Below are 25,737 nucleotides of genomic sequence, written 5' to 3' on the forward strand. Positions count from 1 at the left end.
ATTCCTTTCACAGGGGTTGACAATGAACATTTTCAGGGCTAGGAAAAATGTGATCACACTAAGTGGTAATGGTGAAAATGTGTGACGCAATAAGTGAGGTATTTTTAGCCCGCCTGGTGGCCATGATCGTTAAGGCGCTGAAGTCTAAAAACGGTCTAACACCGAGGTTAGCCGGTTCGAGTCCCGTTGGTCGAAAAAATTTTCACCATCAGAATGTTGGCCGGCAGGGTAGGGGAGGTGGTGGTATACAATTTCTAATCACTAGATTGCGTGCCAAAAGCCTGGATTAAATTCCAAACCTCTTCGCAGTGCTCATATGGAGTGAGGGCATATGACGCTGTTGATGGTGATTCGTCCGTCGGATGGGGACGTTAAGCCTTGAGCAGACCCCTTGGTGCTATTCGACAGGAGTAGGCTATGTGCCGGCACCGGGTTTCACCCTCTCCCTACTATCATATATCACGTCATTCATTTCATCTCTCATTAACTCCTCTGATGAGGTTGACGTCAGGAAGGGCATCCGGTCATAAAAAAACCGCCACGACAAATTCATCTCACCTCATACCCGACCCCGTAGGGAAACGGGACAAGGGTTGGACAAACAATAAGTGAGGTATTTTTATATAGATGTAAAGGTAAGGGTGTATTCTGCCCGAAGGCAGGTCCGAACCTCCGTAGAGGTGTGCCTGAGCCAGTTCCTTTCCACTCCTCCATTTCCTTACCCCCCACCAACAGCGCATGGCAACCCATCTAAATCTTGACCACGCCCAATGTTGCTTAACTGCGGGGATCTCACCGGATTTGATGTTTCAACACGGCTACGGCCATTGGCTTTATATAGATTTAATAGAATGTGAACCAGGACTTCTGGGATTTACAATGTGCCAAGCCAGAAATTGCCTTAATAAGGACCCCGCTGTATTTTCTTGCATCTGGTTAAATTTCAGAAACACTCTTCGCATGTAAATTTAGAACAAAAAGGTTATCATTTCTCTACTGGCGCTTGAAATATGTTTTCAAGTTAGGCCTACATATAAGGTTAAGTTAGTTTAAGTGATACTGTTCGAATAAGGAAACTGAAACGTTGTATTCACGTTGTCTTGGAATTAGAAAAATAACTAACGAATAACCCATAGTATGTTCAAAACTTGCGTTTTTACAGATTTCCAAACTGATTGCCGTTTAATACCAATTTTAATGTGTGTGGTGTTTTCCCCCCGATTTCTATGAAAAGTCAGAAATAACAACAATCAGCTATAGCAAGTAAATTTTTTGGTGTTACGAATTCTCACTATAACGGACTTCTGCTGTACTTATAACTTTGATAATGCATAGTGAATAAAATAATGTGGTGTAATATCCTAAAGAAACATTGGTGAAAGCTGCAAGTGGAAAGTTCTTTTGTTTTATGATAAATCAAGTGTTTTGATGCCCATGGGTGACCTGAATATGTGTGTGTGTGTGTGTGTGTGTGTGTGTGTGTGTGTGTGTGTGTGTGTGTGTGTGTGTGTGTGTGTGTGTGTGTGTGTGTGTGTGTGTGTGTGTGTGTGTGTGTGTGTGTGTGTGTGTGTGTGTGTGTGTGTGTGTGTGTGTGTGTGTGTGTGTGTGTGTGTGTGTGTGTGTGTGTGTGTGTGTGTGTGTGATGATTAAGATGGTAATCATGACATAGGGAGAGGGGTCGAGCAGACGAATCACGATCAACAGGATACTATACCCTCACTTGGTATGAGCACTGTGGAAAGGTTTTGAATTGCACCCAGGCTTATGGCACGCAAATTGTATAGCACCACCTCTCCTATCCTGCCAGCCAACATTCTGTGAGTGAAACTTTTTTACACCAGTGGAACTGAAACCAGCTAATCATGGTGTTGGACTATAAAGACTTGACGTCTGACAATCATGGCCACTAGGTGGGCTATAAATAAGGATAAAATTGCATTATTTCTTGAAATTCTCAGTTCCTCTTTTTCCCACTGGAACATGGGGCATCTGTGAATCATCCATTGTGGTCCTCAGTTTGCCATTACAATCTAATGCATTAAGGTATTGCTCAAACAACATCTTTCACCCTGTTTAAAATTATTCTCAAAAGAATTTTACTTCGGGTGCTAAGAAAGGTAATTCCTTGCTAATTTCTACATACTGTAGCATTACCTTTCTTGGGAACCTTGACAATAAAGCCTTCCTTCCATTCTGAAGACTGCTCCTCTTCTTTCCTCCTCTTTTTTGAACAGTGACATAAGCAGGTTAATGGTATGGTCTCCTCATCTGCTTTGAGTAATTCTGGATATATATTATCAGTGCCTGGTGCATTCCCATTTTTGGTCTCCGTGCAAGTCTCGCTTCTGATCGTATTGGTAGATCAAGTTTTATTCTTGGATCTTCCTCTTCTATTCCTGTTTATTTATTCATGCTTTCTTGTGGCCATTCTTGTCTTCTATTATTGTTCTGCATCTCAGAAATATATTCACACTGTCTTTTTAAATGCTCTTCTTGGGTTAACAGCATTTTCTCTTGTTTGTCACTGGTTTGCTCTTTCTGAAAGCATTTCTGAACAACTTTCATGTATTGACAAAAGGTTGTGTTTCATCATCTCTCTTCTCAGCTCATCTGCAGTTTTTGTTTGATCTTCACCTCTCGTTACACACCTTTTCACTGTTTTATCTACACCCATGAGGAATTGAATTATAGCTGCCATAGTGAGAAAATGGCACTGTGCTCGGCCCAGCAAATATAATAGGAGGGTGTAGCATGTAACAGCAAGGACGTCAGACGTTATCTGGGCTGTATGATTAACAGTTGATTACAGGGTGGGTAAGACGTGAGACCTTGGTGCGTTTGATCTCGACCAGATAGTCAACGTCAGACATACTGACCACTCCATCTCTGAAGTCGTGCAGGCACTGGGCTTTCCAAGGGCCACTGTATCAAGAGTGTACCACAAGTATGTGGATTTGGGCAAAACCACTGCTGCCAGGGTGAACTGTTGTGGTTACGACGTGTTGATGACAGGAGTCGCCGTTAGCTAGCTTGAATTGTAAGAGTAGATGGATAGGCCCCATTGCAGCAGATCACTTTTCAGTTTAATGCTAGATAATGACGTGTGAGCAACCATACCATCCAGAACAATCTCCTCTCCATGGAGTACAAAAACAAGCATCCCACGACGGTACCTCTGATCAGTGTCCATCGCAAGGCACAGTGACTGACATGGGCAAAGGAACACCACCATTAGACACTCAATTTTTGGGAAAAGGTCACCTGGACAGATTAGTCAAGGTACCAGTTGATACACACCGATGGTCAGGTACAAGTGCGTCGTCAAACACATGAGGCAGTGGATCCCTCTTGCCAGCAGGCCAGTGGTGGTGGTATCCTTGTATGGGGACTGTTCATGTGGGATGTAATAGAAACACTAATACATCTGACAATGTCCTTCACCAGGGAACATTTACAGGAACCTGCAGGCAAATCATGTTCTCCCCTTAGTTTGCCTCCAGCATCCTGCAGATGACTTGTACGTACAGCAAGATAATGCTCCAGCACATCGCTCTCGAAATGTGGCTGACTGGTTTGATGAGCACAGTACAGATGTGAAGATGCTTGCTTGGTCTGATCTCAATCCCATTGAGCACATCTGGGATGCTGTCGAGAGGAATGTGCATGCTTGGACCCTGCTCCAACCAGTCTTTGTGGATTGTGGAAGACTGTACAGCGATCATGGATCAATATGGCTCCCCAATGCTTCCGGTGTTTTGTGGAGTCCATGCCTTACTATCAAAGGGTAGGAAGGGTCCGCGTATTCAATACTATTAGTTTGTATATTGTCTTATAACACTGGTGCCCGAGTGCACCAAGCTCGGTAATTATCAGAATTTACGAAACCGTGGTAAAACTTTTACCGTGGTATTGTCGTAAAAGCAGTGCACCATTACTACCGCCCGGTTTCGTTACCCCGGTTTTTTGACGCTTGATTTTCTCGCTATTATTCCCCTCGGAAGAAATTCGAAGTAGTATTCAGGAAGCAGTGATCATTTCGATAGTCACTTGCCTTATGTTTATCCAGCCGGCAGTGATCGTTTCGACAGTCACTTGTCCCTCTTGTTTACATTTTGTGACAGCGCAAGCAAGTTATCGACTTCTTAAAATGGAAAATAATGTTCGACATGTTTTGAATGTTATATCGAAGTCCTAAAGACATGGAAGGGGACCTCCTTTTCCACACACAATATTGTCTCTCGACAACATTCCTTGTGGCAATATGGGCTGTTATATCGTTGTTCTGCTGGGGAGGTGGGATTCTGAACAGGTGTAAGGAGGAAGGATTTAGATGGGTAACCTCCATCACCCAAAAGATAGCCATTAGCTAATTCTCTCGTCCCGAGACGCGCTCTCAGCCGAGAATTGTGAAATATTGTGCTATCATGAGTCGACCCTGGCCATCTTGCTACAATATCTCGTAGGCTACCGTGAGGTTCGAATCGCTCACAGTTTGCACGTTTAGCGAGAAATAACCTTTCCTATTTCTAAATACCTCCCCATTTTCACCTCCGGGAGACTGTATTCGCACATGAGTGCAGTCCAGCGCACCCAACACACCAGGGAACCCAGCTATTGTATGAAACCCTTCCATAACCTCTCTTTGTTCCCGCTGCGTAAGTGGAAGTTGAATGAACTGTGGCGATAACGACGCAAGGAGATCAGAAACCTTGTGTATTATGCGGCATACAGTTGTTCTGCCAACATCACAGACGTCACCGATCACTCCTTGAAATGTTCCAGTTGCATAGAACCGCAGCGCTATTAAAAGACGATTTCTAGGCGATATAGGACAGTTTCTCCCAGTCGGGCATTCCAATTGTTCACCATTTAAATCTAAAATGTAATTCACTGTTTCCTTACGCAATCTAAATCTTCTCTGGAACGAAACATCACTTAATTCTTCAAATAAATCGCGTCTCTCTTCTATAATACTCCCTTAATTTCTTTCAAACTGATTAAGATACTGGAGATATAACCTATAGTTGTTAAGCTCCATCTTGGAAGCTTTAACCACACAGCACAAATACAACTTTACCGCGGTTTTCTTAGTTAACCGCTCGCTCACGGGCGGTAAACATTATACCGCGGTAAAATGTCGGTAAACTCGAAACCGAGCTTGGTGCAACAGAAATACGACTTTACCCTGGTAAAATTGTGAAGTTTACCGCAGTATTCTCTTTACCGAGGTTGGTGCACTCGGGCATGGGACTTGTTTCGACCCCATATATATTGGGTCATCTTCAGCCATGCTCCAATTGGAAGACATAAGCACACATAAAACCAATAATGATATAAACACTGATATGACACAATTTATAGTCTTGATTTAAACCATTGATGAAGTCTGAATAACATATCTACACTTTAAACTAAATAACACATCAAAAATGTTGTGGTTGATAGCGAACTATTGTGTCGTTTCTACAGCAGCCATTGTTTTTGAGGTGATCTGGGAGTTGGTATCCTTTTCTGTGTAAACACTGATATAATTTAAACCATTGATGAAGTCCGAATAACATATCCACAATTTAAACTAAATAACACATCAAGAGTGTTGTGGTTGATGGTGAACTATTTTGTCATTTCTACAGCAGCGATTGTTTTTGAGTTGATCTGGGAGTTGGTATCCTTTTCTGTGTAGATGAACAACTCTCCTGATATTCATGTTTGTTCAATAGTAATATGGGTCAAGACTTATGTAGCTTTAAGGGGATCATTCGTACTTTGAATGGTTTTTCCTTATCAATGCCACGAACCTACTATGCTGGATTGATCTCTCAGCGGGGTTCTAACCGGCTTGCCGGCAGACTTGAGGGAAATAAAATACCTCTCGCGGACCAAACACACTACCCCCTGTGGGTGGGGGACGCAGATGAAGAATACATCCACGGTATCCCCTGCCTGTCGTAAGAGGCGACTAAAAGGGGCCCAAGGGGCTCTCAACTTGGGAGTGTGGGTTGGCGACCACGGGGCCCGTAGCTGAGTCCTGGTATTGCTTCCACTTACTTGTGCCAGGCTCCTCACTTTCGTCTGTTCTGTCCGACCTCCCTTGGTCAACCCTTGTTCTTTTCCGACCCCTGCGGTATTAGAATATTCGAGGCCTTGGGAGTCTTTCGTTTTCACACCCTTCGTGGCTCTTGCCTTTCTTTGTCCATTACTTCATTTTTCGAAGTGACGGATCGCTACTTTCTCTTCTTCTTTTTTATCTTTATCTACTCCCTGTGGGTGGGGGTCACAAACGAAGAATACACCCACGGTATCCTCTGCCTGTCGTAAGAGGTGACTAAAAGGGGTGACCAAGGGATGTTCAAATTAGAACCATGAAACTATTTGTGATTAGTACCACCACGCGGGGAACACCATGGGTCGCCTTTACTTGTGCGTAGTACCACTATGTTGGATACCAGATAGTTTTGTTATTAGTAGCAAACATGGAAACGACGGCTTTTACAGTACCTGTGATTAGTAGCACTATATGAGCGACACCATGGGATGAAGGAACCCATGGTTCTGGCTTGCCTATGATTAGTACCCCCTATATGAGGAACACCACGGGATAGTACAAGTCCCTGTGGTTAGTACACTTAGGTGATGAACACCATAGGTTTGTGTTGTCTGTCAAAGGCACCGCAATATGCGAAACACATTAGGTCTGTAATACATGTGCGAATTTCATTACCTGCGAGTCGTACCATAATGTATGGAATACCGCGAGTCTTCGCTACTCTTGATTAATACTGCAACATGGGAAATACCATGGTTCTACTTTTCTAGCAATAAATACCATTATGAGGGCCGATGACCTGGATTTTGGACCCGTTTCGAGAACGAGTTTATTCTAATCGATTCAGCATCGTGCTATAAGAAGCAGTCCCTTGGTTCGTACTACTATTGTTTTGTGCCAGCTTCTGTGCACGTGAGGCACTGTGGGTCGGATCCACTGATCGTTTTAACTTCCTATCAATCCATCCACTCATTCTTCGTCCTCACGCTTTGAATTCTGGTCAGTGGAGGATTTTGGACTTTCAATTTGTCATCTCATTTCGTACCATTAGGGGCCGATGACCTCGATGTTAGGCCCGTTTAAACAACAAACATTAATCAGTCATCAATCCTTATCAATGTAGTGATCTATTGTTTAATTTATTTGGAGGTGAATGTTTGAAAAGAAAATAATTTAAAGTAAATAATTGAGAATGTAAGGGAAGCAAGAAGATAAAGATAAATATGTATGGCTATATGAGACTCACCCCTATGTTGTTTGTAAGTTACGTGCACTTGGTACGGATACCAACACCAGACTGATTGTTGAGAGGGAGCAGGAGTATAGCTTATAATGGCAGGGAGTGGAGGAGGGATGTGTGAGGAGGGGTGGGTGGTGGGCGAGTAGGTAGATTTGAACTGATTGGTGGACTTAACGTGTCTTTTTTCCGTTCCTTTGTGTATATAGGAATGATAATATTGAATAGAATATTAGATTTTTCATTAATTTCATTAATATTATATTTAGGGTTAAAGTATTGTTCTAAATGATTGTAACAATTCTCCAATATATTGAGCATGGTGCCCTTCTTATCTACTTTTAAAGTGCTTAGATCTTGGTCAATTGATGTAAAATTATGTTTTGAGCCTGTCATGTGCTGTGCCATGGTAGAAAAACGAATTGTATCATGCATGTTCCATATTCCATGCATCTTATTGAAAAATTACGTCCTGTTTGCCCAATATATGTACTTACACAGCTATTACATTGTAGTTTGTAGACACCTAATTGAGGAAACTTATTAGTTTAATTGACAGTACGTATGTTAAAGAAATTGTTAAATTGTTATTATTTGTTTTAAAAGCTATTTGTTGGTTATGCTTCTTGAAAATATTAGTAATTTGATATATGTGTATATTATTGAAATTGAAGGAGGAATTTTTTTTTTGGTCTACTGATTCTCTGTTTAAAGTGGAAAGTTGATGTCTTTTAGTTGTGTTGATGATTTTATTGATAAATTGTGCATTATAACCGTTTGAATTAGCTATTGATCGTATAACATTTAGTTCATTTTGAAGGTCTCTTTTAGATAGGGGGATGATGAATACCATACTATAGTCTGCTGCTTTTTTATGGGATTGGGGATAGAGAATCATTTTGGATTGTACTAACTGTTTGAGTTGGTTTTCTAAAGATACGATAAGATAGTCGGTTGGGATGTCTAGTAATACTTAAATCTAAATAATTTAGATTTTGTTGGGATTCAGATTTCAGTGTAAAATTAATGTGAGGGTGTAGGGCGTTTATACTGGATAGAGTATTGGCCGCATTTCCAAAGTCTTGATTTAATATAGCCAGAACATCATCCACATAGCGAGCTCAGTAGCAGATATTATTAAATTCGGGTTTGTTTAAGATCTTTGTGTATTCTAAATTATCTAAATAAATTTCTGCCAATATCCCTGAAACTGGCTATCCCATGGCCAAACCATTCTATTGTTAAATGGCATTATTAAAACTGAAGTAGTTGTTATTTTGAACCATTTTCAGAATGGACATAAATTCCTGAATCTCTTGTATGCATAATTTACTCTCTCTTTCTTAGCATTAATCCCGACTTGCAGGGTCTGCTCCTTTGCTACATCTCCTCCATTTCTGTCTGTCGTTGACATCTTCTGGTGTTAAGCCAACACTGTGCATGTCTGCCCTGATGTTGTCAGTCCATCTCTTTGCCGGTCTTCCTCGTGGTCTTGTTCCCTCTGAGTTGATGTGGAGCGCTGTTTTGACAACTGAGTCGTCCTGTTTTCTCATGACGTGCCCGTACCAGCGGAGACGGGCTTCCCTCACTTTGTCTATGATGGGCGCGACACCAAACCTTTGCCGGACGTCCGTGTTCCTTATGTGGTCACATCGGGTCAGCCCCATAATTGACTATACTTTCTGAAATTGTTGTCTATTATGTCCATGGTTTCTTTTAATGGGATAGTTGGATACATGTTTTTAATATCAAAAGAGTGGATTGTATGGTTAAGTTGAACTTCAAAATTTTTAAGATTTTTGACTAATTCTATTGTGTTCTTACTGGATTTGTTGGCTAGAAACTTGTAATTTTTCTTTAAAAAGTGTTGTATATACTGTGAGGTTTTATATAAAGGGCTCCACAGTTGTAATCAAGCTAGTGAAGCGAGAGGTTGTATTGTTCAGTGAGTGCTGAGTGAGAAGAATGAATATTGCGTTAGAGCAGTATCGCGCAGCCATAGGGCGATGGCACGGGCGAGTGAAGTGTGTGTGTGTATGGCAAGTGGGAAGGTGCGCCTACGACCATCTGGGTTCGAGGTAACTATGATGGTGGCAGCGGTAGTGGCAATTCGTCTGATAATAGGAGGCGTAGAAGTGAACCCTGGCCCAATGGGATCATTGAGCTGGGAGGACATAGAAAAGATTAGGGAAATAGTCAGAGATGCTTGCCAGATTGAGCAAACGAGAGAGCTAATTCACAAGTTGAGAAATGAAATGAAAAATGAAATGTCGTATGGCTTTTAGTGCCGGGATATCCCAGGACGGGTTCGGCTCGCCAGGTGCAGGTCTTTCTATTTGACACCCGTAGGTGACCTGCGCGTCGTGATGAGGATGAATGATGCTGAGGACAGCACATACACCCAGCCCCCGTGCCATTGGAATTAACCAATTAAGGTTAAAATCCCTGACCCGGCCGGGAATCGAACCCGGGACTCTCTGAACTGAAGGCGAGTACGCTGACCGTTCAGCCAACGAGTCGGACAGTTGAGAAATGATATGACAGAAATGAAAGACTGTATAAAAGAAGAGATAAGAATTGTGACAGAAAAGGTGGTGGAAAACTCCAGGAAAATTGAATTATTGAAGTCGAAAATGAAGGTGATTGAAGAGGAAATGGAAAAATTAAAGTGGCAACAGAAAATGACTATCCAGGACGCAAAGAGGAAAAATAATTTCTTATACAGCATTCCAGAGAACGAAAAGGAGGATTCGAGTGATCTAACAAGTAAAGTGTTGGATATTATAAATAATCACATAAAGATAAATTGTAAAGAAGATATTGATGAAATTTATAGACTGGGGAGAGTCAAAGGGAAAAGACCCATTAACCTTCTCCGGTCCAGCGTCGAGGTGAGCTCGACATCATGGCTTATTGTAATTGGTCCAACGTCGAAGTCACCTGGACATTATGTTTCATTCTACTTGAGAGGTTATTTATTGAAATTGACCTCATTGAGGTTGATCGATATCCCTGGAGTTTCTAGAGCAAATTTTTTTGCACACAGGAAGCCGTTCTCTTATCTCCATGGAAATAATACGAGATATATGTAGCCGTGTATCGTCATGTTTACCCGCGACCTGTCAGCTGTGTTTACATTGAGTAGTGCTACACACGTGTTGTACTAGGCATGTTTATCTGTGAATGCGAATTGTCTCAGTTGAATTTACGATATAAAAGCGGCAAATATGAATGAAGAAGAAATACGTATGCAAGTTTATTTAGATAGTTGTTACGATGATTATTTATTTGAATTAGACGAAGAGTTTAGAGAACTGTCAAGTGATGATGAAGGTGTAGTGGACTCCGGCATTGCAAGTAAAACTTCATCGACATGATCTCTGTGTAAAAAAAAGAACGGAATGATCCCGGGCCATCATATGCTGTTTCTGAAAATTCAGAAGAGGAATTTCCAGTGGCTGCTACAAAAGCAAGAAGATGCGGAAAGGTAATGGTCAGGGGCGGAGGAGGGGATACAGCACACCGCAATGACGGCGCTTCTCAGGTCAGTGTTGATATTTTGAGTAACAGTGATGCTGAAAATACTTCCGCACATAAAAATTGGAATGAAAACGACAGTAGTGTTTGCCGGAATGTAACATTTCATGATAATTAGTCTCCTAGACTACGTTATTTATCAGGTCGGAAAACTAGAAGACCGCAGGTGCCTCCTAGTTGCATCACTCCACTTCAGTTTTTATGTTATTTTTCACTTCTGCACTGATGACGAAAATTATTATGGAAACTAATTCCTATGGTAATAATCATAATAATATAATTATAGTTACTAATAAAAGTTCTGAGTTAAATCTCACTAGGTAAAAATGTGCAAAATTAATTTGGACCAGACTGTTGGAACATGTGACAGAATATTGGACTGCAAAGGGTTAAAGTTAAGTTGATTTCGGCTCTGAAGGCGAACAAAATTATCCTCAGTGGGAAGAACTTAAAAGGAGGAAGGATTTGGGTGAGAAGAGATATGGATAAAGAGACAGTCATGGAACAGTGTCTCTTGCGATTTCATTTAGTAAAAGCTAGGAACTATGGACTAAAAGCATACATAAGAGGCAAACATTTTATAGTAGGTGACAGTAATTGATCGCGTATTTGGTCAATTGCACAGCTACGGGAAATGGATAGACAGTTTAGTTCATCGCACCAGGAAATGCAACTGTCTGTAGAGCTAGGAATGTGCCAGTCAGCTGCCTGTACCGTGGCTGACAATGTACAATCTGATGACAACGGCGACCTTCATGCTCTACAGAAGACTGCAGAGTGATGAACACATAATAGAGGGGGATGGACAACCAGCTGACTGTCGATTCGACACGAATCCAGGGAGCAGTAGCCCATCGGATGACAGAACCAAGACTTTGGCTGGGAAAGGTAAATCCTTGAGTGTAATAGTCTTCTGGGTCAAAAAGGGCAAAGGACAGAAAGACAATTTAGACAAAGAAATTAGTTCACCAGAGGGTAGTATTCTAGAACTGGAGAAAAAGAGAATAACTAGAAGTAAGACAAGTAACTTGTCTGAGGGTAAAAATAAGAAATAGCTAGAATGGAAAATTGGTATGGTCAACATTTAAGGTTTTTTGAACAAGTTAGGAAATTAACAGGTGAAATTGTTAATGACAGAAATGCATATCATTACCTTTTTTGAGAGTTGGATAGCACCGAGATATAAAGTACATATTAAAAGTTTTAGAACGTATAGCCAGTCAAGGGGCAGGAATGCTCATAAAGGTAGATATCCTGCTGGTATACTAACCTTGATAAGGGAAGGAGAAAATTGAAATAATAGAATCAGATATAGAAGAAATACTTTGGGTGAAAACAAGGGTAAAACAGAACAGGGATGTTAATCTATGTCTCGGTTTTGTATACAATCCTCCTGAGGGCTCAACATTGGCAAACAAGGAATTCTTCACAGAGTTAGCATTAGAAGTAAACAGATTAAAGAATATACATGAGGACATAGGTATTGTAATAATGTGGGGCTTCAATGCGAGGATTGCAGACTTAAAACCAGTTTATTGTAAAGAGGCTGAGGAAATAATAATTGGAAAAAGAACTAGTCAAGATAAAGGTTGCAATAACTATGGCGAAAAACGATTAGAATTATGTGGAACTGAAGAAATCTTATATTTTAAATGGGTGGTGGCCAGGAGATGAAAGGGGTAATTTAACATTCATAACAGAAACGGGTGGTAGTGCAATTGATCTAGTATTATGTTCTAAGGAGGCATTACCACTCATTAAGAGGATAAATGTTAAGGGTTGGGGAGAATCGCATCACTTACCCATAATTATAAATTATGAGAATAGTGGGGGGAATTATCAAAGTAATATTAAAGGGAGATCAGTGACAAAATGTATATGGAGAGAAGACCTTAGTAGCACAGAATTCAAAGAATATTTCAAAGGGAGGTCCTTTGAAATTATTAAGACAGGAATTAAGACCACGATGGTAGAAAATAAAATAGAAGAGGCAATAAAGCTAATAGAAAAAACAATGCTGATGGCAGGACATAAGATGCGGGCTCGGGAGGTAAGAACACAAAGAAATAGTGGGTGGTACAATGAAGAATGCAGACGCAAAAAAAGCAGAAGTAATGAAAGCACTAGACACATTCAGAAAAATAGGCGGGCATGAACCAAGAACTGCATTCTGTAGCAAAAGAAAAGAGTACAAAGAATTATTGGTAAGAACTAAAGATTTCAGGCAGAAGAAACATACTGACAACTTCACCCTCTTGGAGCAAAGAGCCGATCTGGTCGGCCGCTCCCCATCAGCTGGAAGAGGCCAGAGCTCCGCCTCCACTCTACTACTGTAAAGTGCCAGGCCGTTTTCAGTGGAAATACATGTATTTTAAAATTCGCGTATATCTACCGGTGTATAGCAAATACTGGCATGAAATTTTCTACATATTGACTACGTAGAATAAGAAACTGGTTTGGGGTGATATAAAGAGTCAAAAACCATTTTATTGTTGATTTATAGTTGTCGAAAATGTTTATTTTTAGGAAGAGAAAAATATTTTCGCAATTTCTCTCTCAATATCTACTTTGAAAAAATAATTTACGATACAAAAGAATAAACGTAATTATGTATAATATATTTCTAAATACAATTCTATAGAATAACTAATTTGAACGAGAAAAATAAAAACGTAAAATATAAAAATTCAAACATATGTCACTAGTAAAAACAAGACAATTTTACTCACGGATAAAATTCGCTTGTATATATCGATTTGGCAAATACTGACAATAAATTTTCTACGTGCGGACAACACAGTATTAAAATAATTCTGAATTATTAAATAAGTAAAAAATAGTAGTTGATATTACAGTTTTTGTTTTCAGAAAAAGTAGTTTCTCGTTTTTGGTTGTAGTATATATTAGAAAAATAATTTTACAATACAACAGAATTTACAAAATTAAGAAATGTATGGCACTAAAACCGTGATTTGCTTTGACCTACTAAGCGACCGCTGCTCAGTTCGGTACCTGCAGTTTACGAGGTGAATCATGGTCAGTGAGACGGATCCTCTCAGTAATTATTCTTGGTTTTCCAGACCAGAGTCGCCCTCTCACCCCCAGATATCTCCTCAATTGCAATCACTTAGGGTCACTTAGATTGAGTGAACCTCGAACCAACCCTCAGGACCAGGCGAAAATTCTTGACCTGGGCGGGAATCGAACCCATGACCTCCGGGTGAGAGGCAGGCACACTACACTTGGCCCGCGGAGACCGGCATTTAGGTAATGATAGAGAACTATATGTGACTGTAAGGTTTAGCAGAGAGTAAGTGAAAAGTAAACTGAAGTGTAATATGGGCGGAGAATCAGACGGTAGGGCATGTTTAGGTCCTTCAAGGAGACAAGAGGTTGAGGAATGTTGTCGACTTCATTGGGACAAATTTCCACAAAATGTTCTCCAGAGACATCATCATCATCATATTCGTTATCACTAGTTTCATCTATCGCCATATTCAGAGTAGCTTTAGTGCTGTTAGACACAATTAAACATCTCTTCTTTAGCTGCGGTGATTCCACGGACGTGTCCGGTATAATTTCGTCGCTACTCTCTGAACTAAATTCCCTATCGCTATCCGATAAATCATCAGCGTTAACTTCGCACTGTTCTAAATACTACATTAATTTATTTTCATCAATACCTGCTGAAAAATTATCAGTTGAACAACATGCCATTTTCCTGTCACAAATCCACCCACTGCAAGGAGCAATCTCTTACTGACCGGTTAGCGGTATTTGTAAACACAGGAAACGACTCTTGTGAAAGGTATAACACCCTCTTAGAACTGCCAAAGCAAGGCCAGGCACACAAAAACGTGCAGCCCCTTTACTACAGGTTGTAACAAAAGTATGCACGTCACTATAGGTTGCCTCAAAATTACGTATATCACAGAATTTTGAGCCGGCCGATGTAATCGGCTCCGGCAACTTCCGACTGGTTGTTAACGGCCGACCAGATCGGCTCTGGCAATTTAAAGGGCGGATGCTCGCACTACCGCCTGGCACCAAGAGAGTTAAACAGAGATGCTCTGAATAATGATGTTAAGAAAGTATGGCATAGAATAAATCAAATTTGTAAAGATAAAAAAAAAATATAACTCAGGTAAATGTAAGTCATAGAGAATGGATAGAATACTTCAGTAAACTATTAAGTGGTGAAGATGGTTGGAAACAGGATGTACAGAAGATGAGTCTCGAGAGGATTGGAGTGCACCCTGCCTGATTTAGATAAGGAAATTTCAGCTGATGAAGTAAAGGAAATATTAGAGGAAGGGAGGAAGGGGAAATCAGGAGCAATTTCAGGTATAAACAATGAATTCTGGAAGGAAGCAGGCAAAAACAGCTTTATCCTAGCAAGTATAGTTAAAATATTTAACAAGATCTTCGAGAGAGCAAGATTCCCTAAATCATGGCAAGAAGGAATCATCTGTCCTGTATACAAGAAACGTGGAGATAGATCTAACCCAAGTAATTATAGAGGGATTACGTTGCTAGATTCTTTAGGTAAGATATACACAGGGATATTGGCAAAAAGATTAATGAATTGGGCGGAGGAGTACTAGATCCTGTCGAGATTACAAGCAGGATTCAGTAAGGTAATGAGGGCAAGTGACAATAGAATGGTAGTTGAAACAATAATAGATAAATATATTAAGAAAAGAGGCAAGTTGTACATTACTGTAATCTATTTAGAAAAAGCGTTTGATTCGGTGATTAGAAGAACTGTCATCCACAAGTTGGGGCAGATCGGAGTATCAGCTAAAATTATAAGAGCAATTGATAACATATATTCGGAATTTAAATGTACTGTCAAAGTTAAAAATGGTTTAGTAGTGGGAGAGATAACTTCTAATGTGGGTCTTAAACAAGGGTGTAAACTGTCCCCCATATTATTTTTATTGTTTATTAACGATATTTTCCACTCGAAAGAATTTGAGAAAGGAGCTTATCCATGTCTCGAGTATCAAGATATTCCAGGCCTAATCTTTGCGGACGATATCATTCTACTTGCATTAATACCCAACAAGATGCAAAATAGTATTAATGAGGTAGAGAACTACTGTAAAGAGTGGAATGTAAAGGTTAACCCACAGAAAACCAGAATAATGGTTTGTAAAAGGGGTGTAAAGCTATAAGGGCACAAATGTTAACAAAAAGGGAAATGAGAGGAATAATCTGGTGGTTGATGGGAGTGTATAAAAATAAAGCTTTAAGAGAAAAAAATGACAAAAATAAATGTATTTTATGTAATTCAAATATGGGAGTGGCACATTCGATTATGGACTGTAAAAAAGCAAGAAATATTAGAGAGAAATATATAGAAAGGAAAGAGTTGGATAAAATCCTAAATGAACATGAACTTTACACACTTTCAAGGCTATTAAACAGAAAATGAAAGAAACTGGGAAAAATAACAAAATTGTTTAATATTATTAGAGGTATTTGGGGGGAAAATGTAAAGAAAACAGAGATAATTACATGTAAGAGCTATCCTGGATTGTGCAACTTAGTTAAAATCCAGGAAATACCTCATAAGGATAAGGTTGTATACTTTCAAAGATATATTTAAGTAACTATTAAAGAATATGTCTGTGGTAGTAAACTATAATTGAATGTGGTATCAGTTACAAGTGAGTTGCATTTCGAAATTGAACAGAACCAGTGACATTTTATAGCGATGGATGCAATGATTGAACGGTCTCTTCCCTGGGTTGGTGGCCATCCGTGACTGGGGGAGGGGGATGTCTGTTCTTTGTTTCCAATCGGCCGCGTGGAGTTGAATATATTTGATTTACCGTAATTAATCATTCTGATTGCATGTGAGTGCAATGGTCGCGGCCGGCGGACCTTCTCCCCCTCCCCGGTGGGCGGTTGTCCCTGACTTGGTGGGGGAGGGGTGTGTTCGCTGTTTTTATAAGGATGTATAGTATGTATGGGGTATGCAACATATACTAACATTATATAACTGTTAACGAATTTGAATATCTTTGGATTTTTTGTATCTTGCTTTCGGTTATTGGTTTGTTTGGAGTACGTTCAAATTTAACTACATGTAATGTTTTAGATAACAATAAACAAATACTCTCTCCCCAGTTGGTGGTCATCCGTGACTGGGAGAGAAGTGAATTCATTCATTCATTTTATATAAGGGGCTCGGTCTATAATTAATGAATGATAGGTCTCATGGGGACATCAGTTTTGTGGATCTTGGGTTGTGCTCTAGCTTTGGGGAGTTCTGGATTCATATTGATTAGTTTAGTGGCTTCTTTGTCATTTATGAGGAAAGTTAGACTTTTAAGCAATTGTTTTAAGTGTTTTTGAATTCTAGTTGTAGGATCTTTTTTGATAATGGTGAAAGTCTTGTTGGAAAAAAATGTGTTTGTTTTATTGATGTATTCCTCTATATTGATGATGACAGTTATGTTGCCTTTGTCGGCTTTCGTTACAATAAAGTTGTTTTCTTTAATTTTCTTTTTTCTTTTTTTGAAACTAAATTAATGGTGTTGGCCTGATTAGTTTGAGAATTGGTATTATGTAGTTTAATAATATTATTTAATTTGTTTCTAACTTCAAACCTAACCTCATCTTGTTGATCACTAGGAAGTTTGGTAATTGCTAATTCTGGTTCTGTTACTGTTGTAATGATGTTGTTAAGATGGGACGCATTTGGCCAGTTGCGATTTGGGTTCCTACGCAACATTTTGGTTTCTTCTTCATTTAGTGTTACATCAGTTAATGATAGGTGGGTGGAAATTAAGTATGGTGTCTGTGTCGGAATGTTGTACTTTGACAGTGTGTTTTCGACTGTGGGCTGCATTTTTTAGTCTTTGCAATTTATTATCTAAAAGTTGTTTATGTTTCAGAATATTTTCTAGCTTTTGGTTGACCATTGTTTGAAAGAAATCCCATTGTGGTTTGGAAAGGTTTTTAGCTACTTCTAAGTGATTCTGGTATAGCTTTTCGTTAAGGTGTATTTTCTTTTTGTATATAAACATCGCTGCCATCATCAAGGTGAAAGGGGGTAATACATGCTACTACCTAAACATCTCTAATTTATTTGCTCATGAGTGTGTTCTTGAATATTTTCCTTGAGCCTCTCATCTCTGCTGTCTTACTTTGGTCAAGTTTACTTCAGCTTTTACTTCTTTTGTTTTTCAATTAATTCCCTTGTTTCTTCAGGCTTCCACTCTTATTTCTCACCAGTTTGCATATATATGTTTTTAGTTTTCTCCCTTATTGTTTCTATGGATATTTTTCCACTGAGATCTGGCAGACCTTAAAAGCGGTTTATCAACTCCAACCTGAATTCTCGTCATTTGTCGCCTTTCCTCAACTCTTATACATTGAACTACTACTTTCTTATTGCAGACTTCTTGGATGCTGCGAGAATTTTAAGTTTAAATTCAGTTACAATTAAATTATAATCGTCCTTTATTTTATGACACCTTTTGGGAGGAAAGTGCCCTTCCAGTTACTCATGATGTCATGCCTGACACAAAAGTTGTTGAATCTCTCCCTAATATCTATTATTTATCTTGTCTTATCCTTGTTTCCCTGTTGCATGTTCTAATGCCTCATTGTTTGGTCCTATATTTGCATTCATAGCTTATTTAAACAGAATTTAAACATGAATGTTTATAAATTATTTACTGGGCGTGTTGACCATGCAGTTAGGGGTGCGCAGCTGTGAGCTTGCATTTTCCATTTTCACATCAGGCAAATGCTGGGGCTGTACCTTCATTAAAACCATGGCTGCTTCTTTCCTACTCCCAGCCTTTTCCTTTTCAATCGTCGGCATGAGACTTACCTGTGTCGATGTGACGTAAAGCAGATTGTTAAAAATAATTTAAACAAAAGCGTTTATATATTTCTACACATGTTTGAGTGTGATTTGATAGAATCTGATGTTCTTTCAAGAACAAAATGTCATTCTATTTTTAATTATTTCTTTTTCAGGTATAATTCTGTTATGTTTTCTTTTTCAGGTAGTCAAAATTTATCTGTTCATACATTAGTTTCAACAGACTGAAGAACCTAACAGTAATAAATTAACCGAGTCGGAACTGAAAAGAAATGGCTTCAAAGATCGTAAATTCTTTGAAGTGTCGGACCTCTTCCATTTTCATTTCTGATTAATGTTAATAGGGGATGGTTGCCCCGTTGGACTTCCTCTTAAAACAAAATTCATCACTGCCACTATCCCTTTTCTTCATGTCTCATTCTTTCATTTAACTGGTAGCTCCTTCTGCACTTCAGTGGACAAATGTTGGCCTCCGGATCCCAAGAATTGTGGATTCAAATCCGGCAAGGTGGTTGGATTTTTAAAGGGAGGTAAAAAACAAAAGTCCAGTCAATATTCCTTGTTGTATGATGTTGGCATGTAAAAGATCTCTGGTGTCACATTTGGTGTTTAACCAGCAAAACGTAGACCATACAATGATGATAAAGATTATTATTATTATTATTAATATTATTATTATTATTATTATTATTGTTATTATTATTATTTCACGGACACAATGCGTAAAGGCAAAGTTCGCTTCTACGGTCACATACAGGGTCTTTATTTATGCTTGGCAAGGACTTTCTCGCTCGACCTTGGCCGCCAGTGACGCTTCAGTTGCCGGCTACCGCGCGTGTGAATGTACGGCAGAATACGGTGCTCAAAATCATTATTATGCATTTACCATGTATTTTACTCACCATTTTTACAGTTTATGCTGAAAATGTTCCCCATGCGCTGCCAAACACAATTGGCATCTCCTCATGAACTTTTCGGTTACTCTACCAAGTTCTTCAGCACTAATGGATGCACTTGCAGCTCTTCTGTTGTTTTTAAGTTTAGTGTGAGGGTTGTTCCCATAAACTAAATTTTTTAACCTTCCCCACAAATAAAAATCACATGCCATTAAATCTCGGCTACGAGGGGGCCACAGATTTTTCTTATGATCCTCGTACCAAACACGCTTCAGTAAGGAGACAACGACTCTTACGTCTATTTTTATTGTTTACTGAAACTGTACGTTTGAATCTCTTGACCTGTTGTTTTATTGTCCAGTTGATAGAAATGGGTCTCCCTGGAAATTTCACTCAAAACTTTTGTCTTGTCCTAGCGCACTATTTTCTGCACTTAATGTAAGTATTGTGCAGATATGCACGTTCACGTAACGAATAATGCACATACATTACAGCACTATACACAATCACAATAAAACACTATACAATACGACATACAGTACGCAGTAGCTTCATTGAACAGCCTACTGTCTCAGAGCTCAGCTCTCAGCAACTGCAGAAGTGCCGGAAACCGCACGTGCCAGCGTTTGGTAGCGGCCTGTCATCGGTGGCCAAGGTCGAGCGAGAAAGTCCTTGCCAAACATAAGTAAAGATCCTGTACGATGGATGATCGACTCTCAATGGACGAAACATATCTTAAGTATATTTGACTCAAAACCAAAAATGGCAATGCCATTGTATGTTAATGTCAAGAAAAATCTTAAAGAACTGGGCATACAAGCAGAAAATGCACAAGACCAAAATCTTTTCAGATCAGCCATCAAGTCTTTTGGGACTTCTCAGGATGAAAAACTGGCAACTGGTGCGAAATGGACAGAAGAAAGTCGTGCTAAACACAGTGAGCTAATGAAGACAGTGCGGATCAAGCGAAAAATGAGCAAATGCCAGAATGTAAAGCGAGACCTGTTGTGGTCCCTAGATGGCCGATTAGCGAAGTTGAATTATTATTATTATTATTATTATTATTATTATTATTATTATTATTATTATTGTTATTATTATTATTATTATTATTATTATTATTATTATTATTATTATTATTATTATTATTATATGATAGAATTCTCCTTTTTTCTTACAACTGTTGATGCGTAACAAAATTATATTTTCATTCCAAATTTGGGTTTTAAATTGAGCAGTCATCAGTCTATCTGAGACAAGATTCCATTATATTAGACTTTTCTTTGACATTCTGTTTAATAGAATAACAAAAAACCCGTAGTGCCACTGACCTGGCAAGCCTTGGCCTACCAGGTAGCCACTGCTCAGCCCGTAGACCTGTAGATTACAAGGTGATGCATGGTGAGCATGACAGATCCTCTTGGCTGTTATTCTTGTTTAATAGAATAGCATCTCTGTTTTTTCATTTTGCATCATCTCCTAACTGTCCTAAATAAATAAAAAAATAAATAAAAAAGTAAATAAAGGTGTTCCCATTCTATATTATGATCTCCTCAAAATCCTCCCACATATCTTCATATAGACCAAGAATATCAAGTTGGTATTCTTGATTCTACTTTTCCACTTGCTTCGGTTTGCTGCTTTAACTCAAAAGTTCATATTTTTCATTTTGCGCAGGTCATTGTCGAAGTATTTGACAGGTTTTGTTGCCCCCAGTTCCGTTTCACTTCAGTTTCTTTAGCAAAATAAGGATACACGGGTTATTAACTTACAACATCTGATCTTCGTGATAGTGCTGCCACCTAAGCATCCAAGCATACTTTGGTCTGCCACTTAGCTTGAACCCTCACCGTCGAGCCTACTGGGTTGTGTGACCCTGTCAGGGGCCAAAGCTCCTACCAGCATTGTTGTTAGGATCACTTGAGACACACAAGCCACTGCACTGCATCAGGCTAACAGACAATGGGGGAAGATTTCCTGAAATAATTCAGGGATATGTAACATTATGTCAGGATCATGGCCAGTTGAGACAAGATTCAAGTAGCTTCCCTTCTGCAAGTTCTACATCTTCAGAGCAAATTACTACCATTTTGAATGGATTTCTTTAGGTGGTCTGTTGATTCCTGCTTCATGCTGTTGAAGTTCGTGAAAGTTTTTTAAAAGCAGATTGCATTGTATTTACAGATTTTAGATAATGTGTTTCAGAATTGCTGTAGTCAGAATTCATGATTTACACTGAGTGGCCAAAAATCGTGGGAAGACACTGAATGTGATGTTAATAACGAGTTGCTCATCTGCGAGCCCTTAAAATGGCAGCAATACGGCAAGGCATCGACTCTGTAAGGTATTGGAATCATTCTGGAGGGATCTGGACCCACACATCTTGCACTGCTACCCACGATTGGTCTTGTGTAGTTGGTGCGGGGTTCATGGAGCGTACACCAGCATCGACAGCATCCCATAAGTGCTCGATTGGATTAAGATCGGGGCATCTTCAGGGCAATCCATGGTGGTAACTTCACTGGAATGCTCCTCCAACCACCTGTGTGCCACCACAGAGCAGTGACATGGCACATTGTCCTGTTGAAACATGGCATCTCCATCAGGGTACTCTAGGGCCAGAAAGGGATGCAGATGGTCTAAAAGAATGCCACATAATGTGCACCTGTCAGCGCTCCCTGCAGCCGGACAATGGAGCCTAATTGCGACCCTGTGAATACCGCATAGACCAGAACTGAGCCACCTCCCGCCTGGACACAACCTTGTTGACACGCAGGATCCATAGCTTCATGGGGCTTACGCCACACTCTCACGCGCCCATCAACTCGATACAGTTGGAACCGGGATTCATTGAACCATACTACATACTGCCACTGTTCCTAGGTCCATTGCTGATACTCGTGGGCCCATGCACATCTTTGAGCTCTGTGTCTAGGTGTCAGCAAAAGGACACGAGTCAGTCGTCCGCTGGTGAAGCCGATGCGGTGCAGTCGCCTCCTTACAGTCCTGGTAGAAATGGGTTCCTGACTCTCAACATTCAACTGGGCAGTGATCTGACTCACAGTAGCCTAAGTAATAATAATAATAATAATAATAACTTAAATGTTTCCACCTTTTCAATACAATATATTCACAAGATTACAAAATTATACGGTACCAGTTTCGACCCATCTAGGGGTCATCAGTAGCCTGTCGAGCGCCCAGTATGGTTCTGCGGAGGTAACGTGATGTCCGTTCATTAAAAACCCGTGGTCTTCCCGTGTGGCGGTTTACACGGGTAGTAACGTTCTCTCTGTGATATTGAAGATCCACCCTCGACACTGTTGACCTTGGAAACCCAAATTTGCATCTAATCTCCACAATGCTATGACCTGTGCGCCAATGATAATTCCACATTCAAAGTCAGTTAACATGCGGCGTGTTGCTATCTTCATGACACTGGTGTCTGTGACAGGTTGCTCAGCTATGCTGCAGCTAGCCGCAATGATACGCCGCACATTTTGTAATGGGACACCCCTTCCCATGACTTTTGGCCACTCATTGTCTGTTTTCTACTAAACTACAGAATAGATACACCTTCATGTAAAATAGTTTCTCGCTAATCCTCAGTAATATCTGCATTGTGCTACCTCCTGGATAGCCTCCATTTTTCTATTTATGGATTCCTCTGGTTACAGACTGTAGGAAGGTTGGATAAACAGATTTTATTTCAGTTGGTGATGATCAGAAACAACTCTGAACTCCAATGTATTTGAGATTCCAGAAAATCATTGCTCCATCAATTTTATTTGCTCTTGTCCTGATCATGTTGACATTTTGCTCTCTGTTGCAGTTATGCTTTTTCATTGGTGCAGCAGCGAAGGTTTTGCATCAATCCTAATGAAGGTTTCATGCAGCAACTGGCTGAGTTTGAACCCATCTATAAAGCACAGCGCACCCTTCAGAATGGACAATGTTCAACAGAGAAGAACCGAAACAAGAGGCGCATTGATCAAGTTGATGATAATGGCTACACGACAGAAGCTATGGATGTATCTCTCAGTTGATAGATCAAATGAGTGAAGTGTGTGTGTGTGTGTGTTAATTTTTAGTGAATCTATGAATTCATAAAATGACGAAACTTTGAAAGAAAGAAGTGTGAGTGAAAACCAGAAATTGTTTGTTTCGAAAAGGCTCCAAAAAAAAAAAAAAAAATCACCTGGAATATACAGAAATGAACCTTCTCTCATTTTAAACTAAATGAGCAACTAAACTAGCCTGTAAAAATGAACTTTTTAAATTGTATTTGTAATTTGTGATATTGTGAAACCTACAAGACTGATAAAGAGCTAAGTGTATAGCTGTGAGCGAAGATCATGAACTTTTTTCTCACTTAAGGGGAGGTGGTAAATCCTATCTTCACTATGTTAATTTGATCACTTTTAGCTACACTTTTTTCTCAGAAACTATAGATCCTTCCTTTATGAAAATTAATACACAACTGCACACATACCTTCGTGTATACTGGTTATTTATACTTTGAAATCTAAAATTAAAATATTATAGATATTTACTCGTGGAGTATTTTTTTTTTTTAATTTTGAGGATATTCTACTTAGTAATTTTTGTTTTTCTTCAGATCGGAAAGAAAGTAGTCGTGTTTCTAGTAAATAGTAGGGCTTGGATTTCTCATCATCTCCCATTTTCCATCTACAAGCAGATAGGCCCAAATAGGGTTCCTCTTCAATTTCTTCTGTCATTTCACCACTCCCCATCCATTCCAATTCCCTGCTGTCTTATGCTATTCTGGACTAAATCTATCCATCTCGGTCTTTGTAATCCTTGGTCTCTACTTCCCTTCATTTGCTTTTCCATTGTCTGTTTTGGTTCAAATTTATATGATCTAAAAACTTCAAAATATGATCCAAAAGTAATCAAATATTGTCCAAATATTGCTTAAGAGACTTCTTTATTCATCATTCTTCCATTTTTTCTGACAGATAGTAACTCCTTGTTATTGGCCACAACAGAATGTTCACCTTATGAACAAAAATACAGTAGAATAAAATTAATTAATTTAACTGAATTCATATTTTACCATACAGAAGACAAAATAATTCTGAGAAAAATATCCGTTGCTTATCTTCTGCACAACTAGTCCTAATGCTTTCACAGTTTTGTTAATCTCTCAAGCCAGATTTAAATTTCCCTCACGTGAGCCTACTGGCAGTAATTTAAATAGCAGGCGAGTTGGCCGTGCGGTTAGGGGCGCGCAGCTGTGAGCTTGCATCCAGGAGATAGTGGGTTCGAACCCCACTGTTGGCAGCTCTGAAGATGATTTTCTATGGTTTCCCATTTTCACACCCGGTATATGCTGGGGCTGTACCTTAATTAAGGCCACGGCTACTTCCTTCCCACTCCTAGCCCTTTCCTTTCCTATCATCGCCATAAGAACTATCTGTGTCGGTGTGACCTGAAACAAATTTTAATATGCTTAATTAATATAACATTCTTAATAACAATAATAATAGGCAATAGTGACAGTGGTAAATTATTAGGTGGAAAGAGAAGAAGCAAGACAAAGAAAGAGAAGTATTTTTCGTTTAGGTGCATGATTAGATTTATCTTGAGCAACTTTTTGTTGCCTCCATACTTTTCAAGTAGTGTATTATCAACAAAATGTAAATATCTGTTTATCAGTTCATACCTGTCTGGTGTCATTACATTGTAGAATATAGGTGTGTCGAGAATAGAATTTTTACTAAAATATGATTTTATGCAAGGCTTCTGAATAATTCCCATTAACATCAGTAATCCAAAATATACATACAGTTCATCACAATCCAATTTTTTCCGGTCATGAACTCTGGACCGCGGTGTCAGGTCATCTTTCTTTGAATTCAGAAAGTCATTGGCATAGTGATTTGTCTCGCCCGTAATTGTAAGCAATATCTCATTATCGAAAAACAGTTCAGATGATTCAGAAGCACACTGTACCTGGTTTACAACTCCATATTTTCCAGTAAATGCAGTATTCTGTGGGTTGTATGAATCGGCCACTTCATCCCATTACCAGTCTACTTGTGTACGTTGACGCTTCCATTTTTGTCATCGCTATTGTCGTCATGTTTACACTTTCGTAGTTATTTCCACGGCTACTTTCTGACAAAAATCTTCAATGCTTTCATCACTGTCAATT

At 39.4% G+C, this 25,737-nt stretch overlaps 2 protein-coding genes across 2 annotated transcripts in view; one reads left to right on the forward strand and one right to left on the reverse strand.

The window, feature by feature from the left end:
• The window catches only part of LOC136883048 (serine/threonine/tyrosine-interacting protein), a 72,221-nt gene extending 48,309 nt beyond the window's left edge, over window positions 1-23,912 (forward strand). Inside the window, exon 4 of the mRNA XM_067155189.2 lies at window positions 23,392-23,912. Within this exon, the coding sequence (XP_067011290.1) occupies window positions 23,392-23,605 (214 nt within the window). The 3' untranslated portion in view covers window positions 23,606-23,912. The remainder of the gene's footprint in view (window positions 1-23,391) is intronic.
• A 147-nt stretch (window positions 23,913-24,059) lies between these two features.
• The window catches only part of LOC136883465 (leucine-rich repeat-containing protein 58), a 103,070-nt gene continuing 101,392 nt past the window's right edge, over window positions 24,060-25,737 (reverse strand). The window contains exon 4 of the mRNA XM_068229684.1: window positions 24,060-25,011. Coding sequence (XP_068085785.1) covers window positions 24,959-25,011 — 53 coding nt within the window. The 3' untranslated portion in view covers window positions 24,060-24,958. The remainder of the gene's footprint in view (window positions 25,012-25,737) is intronic.

The sequence above is a fragment of the Anabrus simplex genome, chromosome 11, assembly GCF_040414725.1.
Source record: "Anabrus simplex isolate iqAnaSimp1 chromosome 11, ASM4041472v1, whole genome shotgun sequence".
Taxonomy (NCBI): Eukaryota; Metazoa; Arthropoda; class Insecta; order Orthoptera; family Tettigoniidae; genus Anabrus; species Anabrus simplex.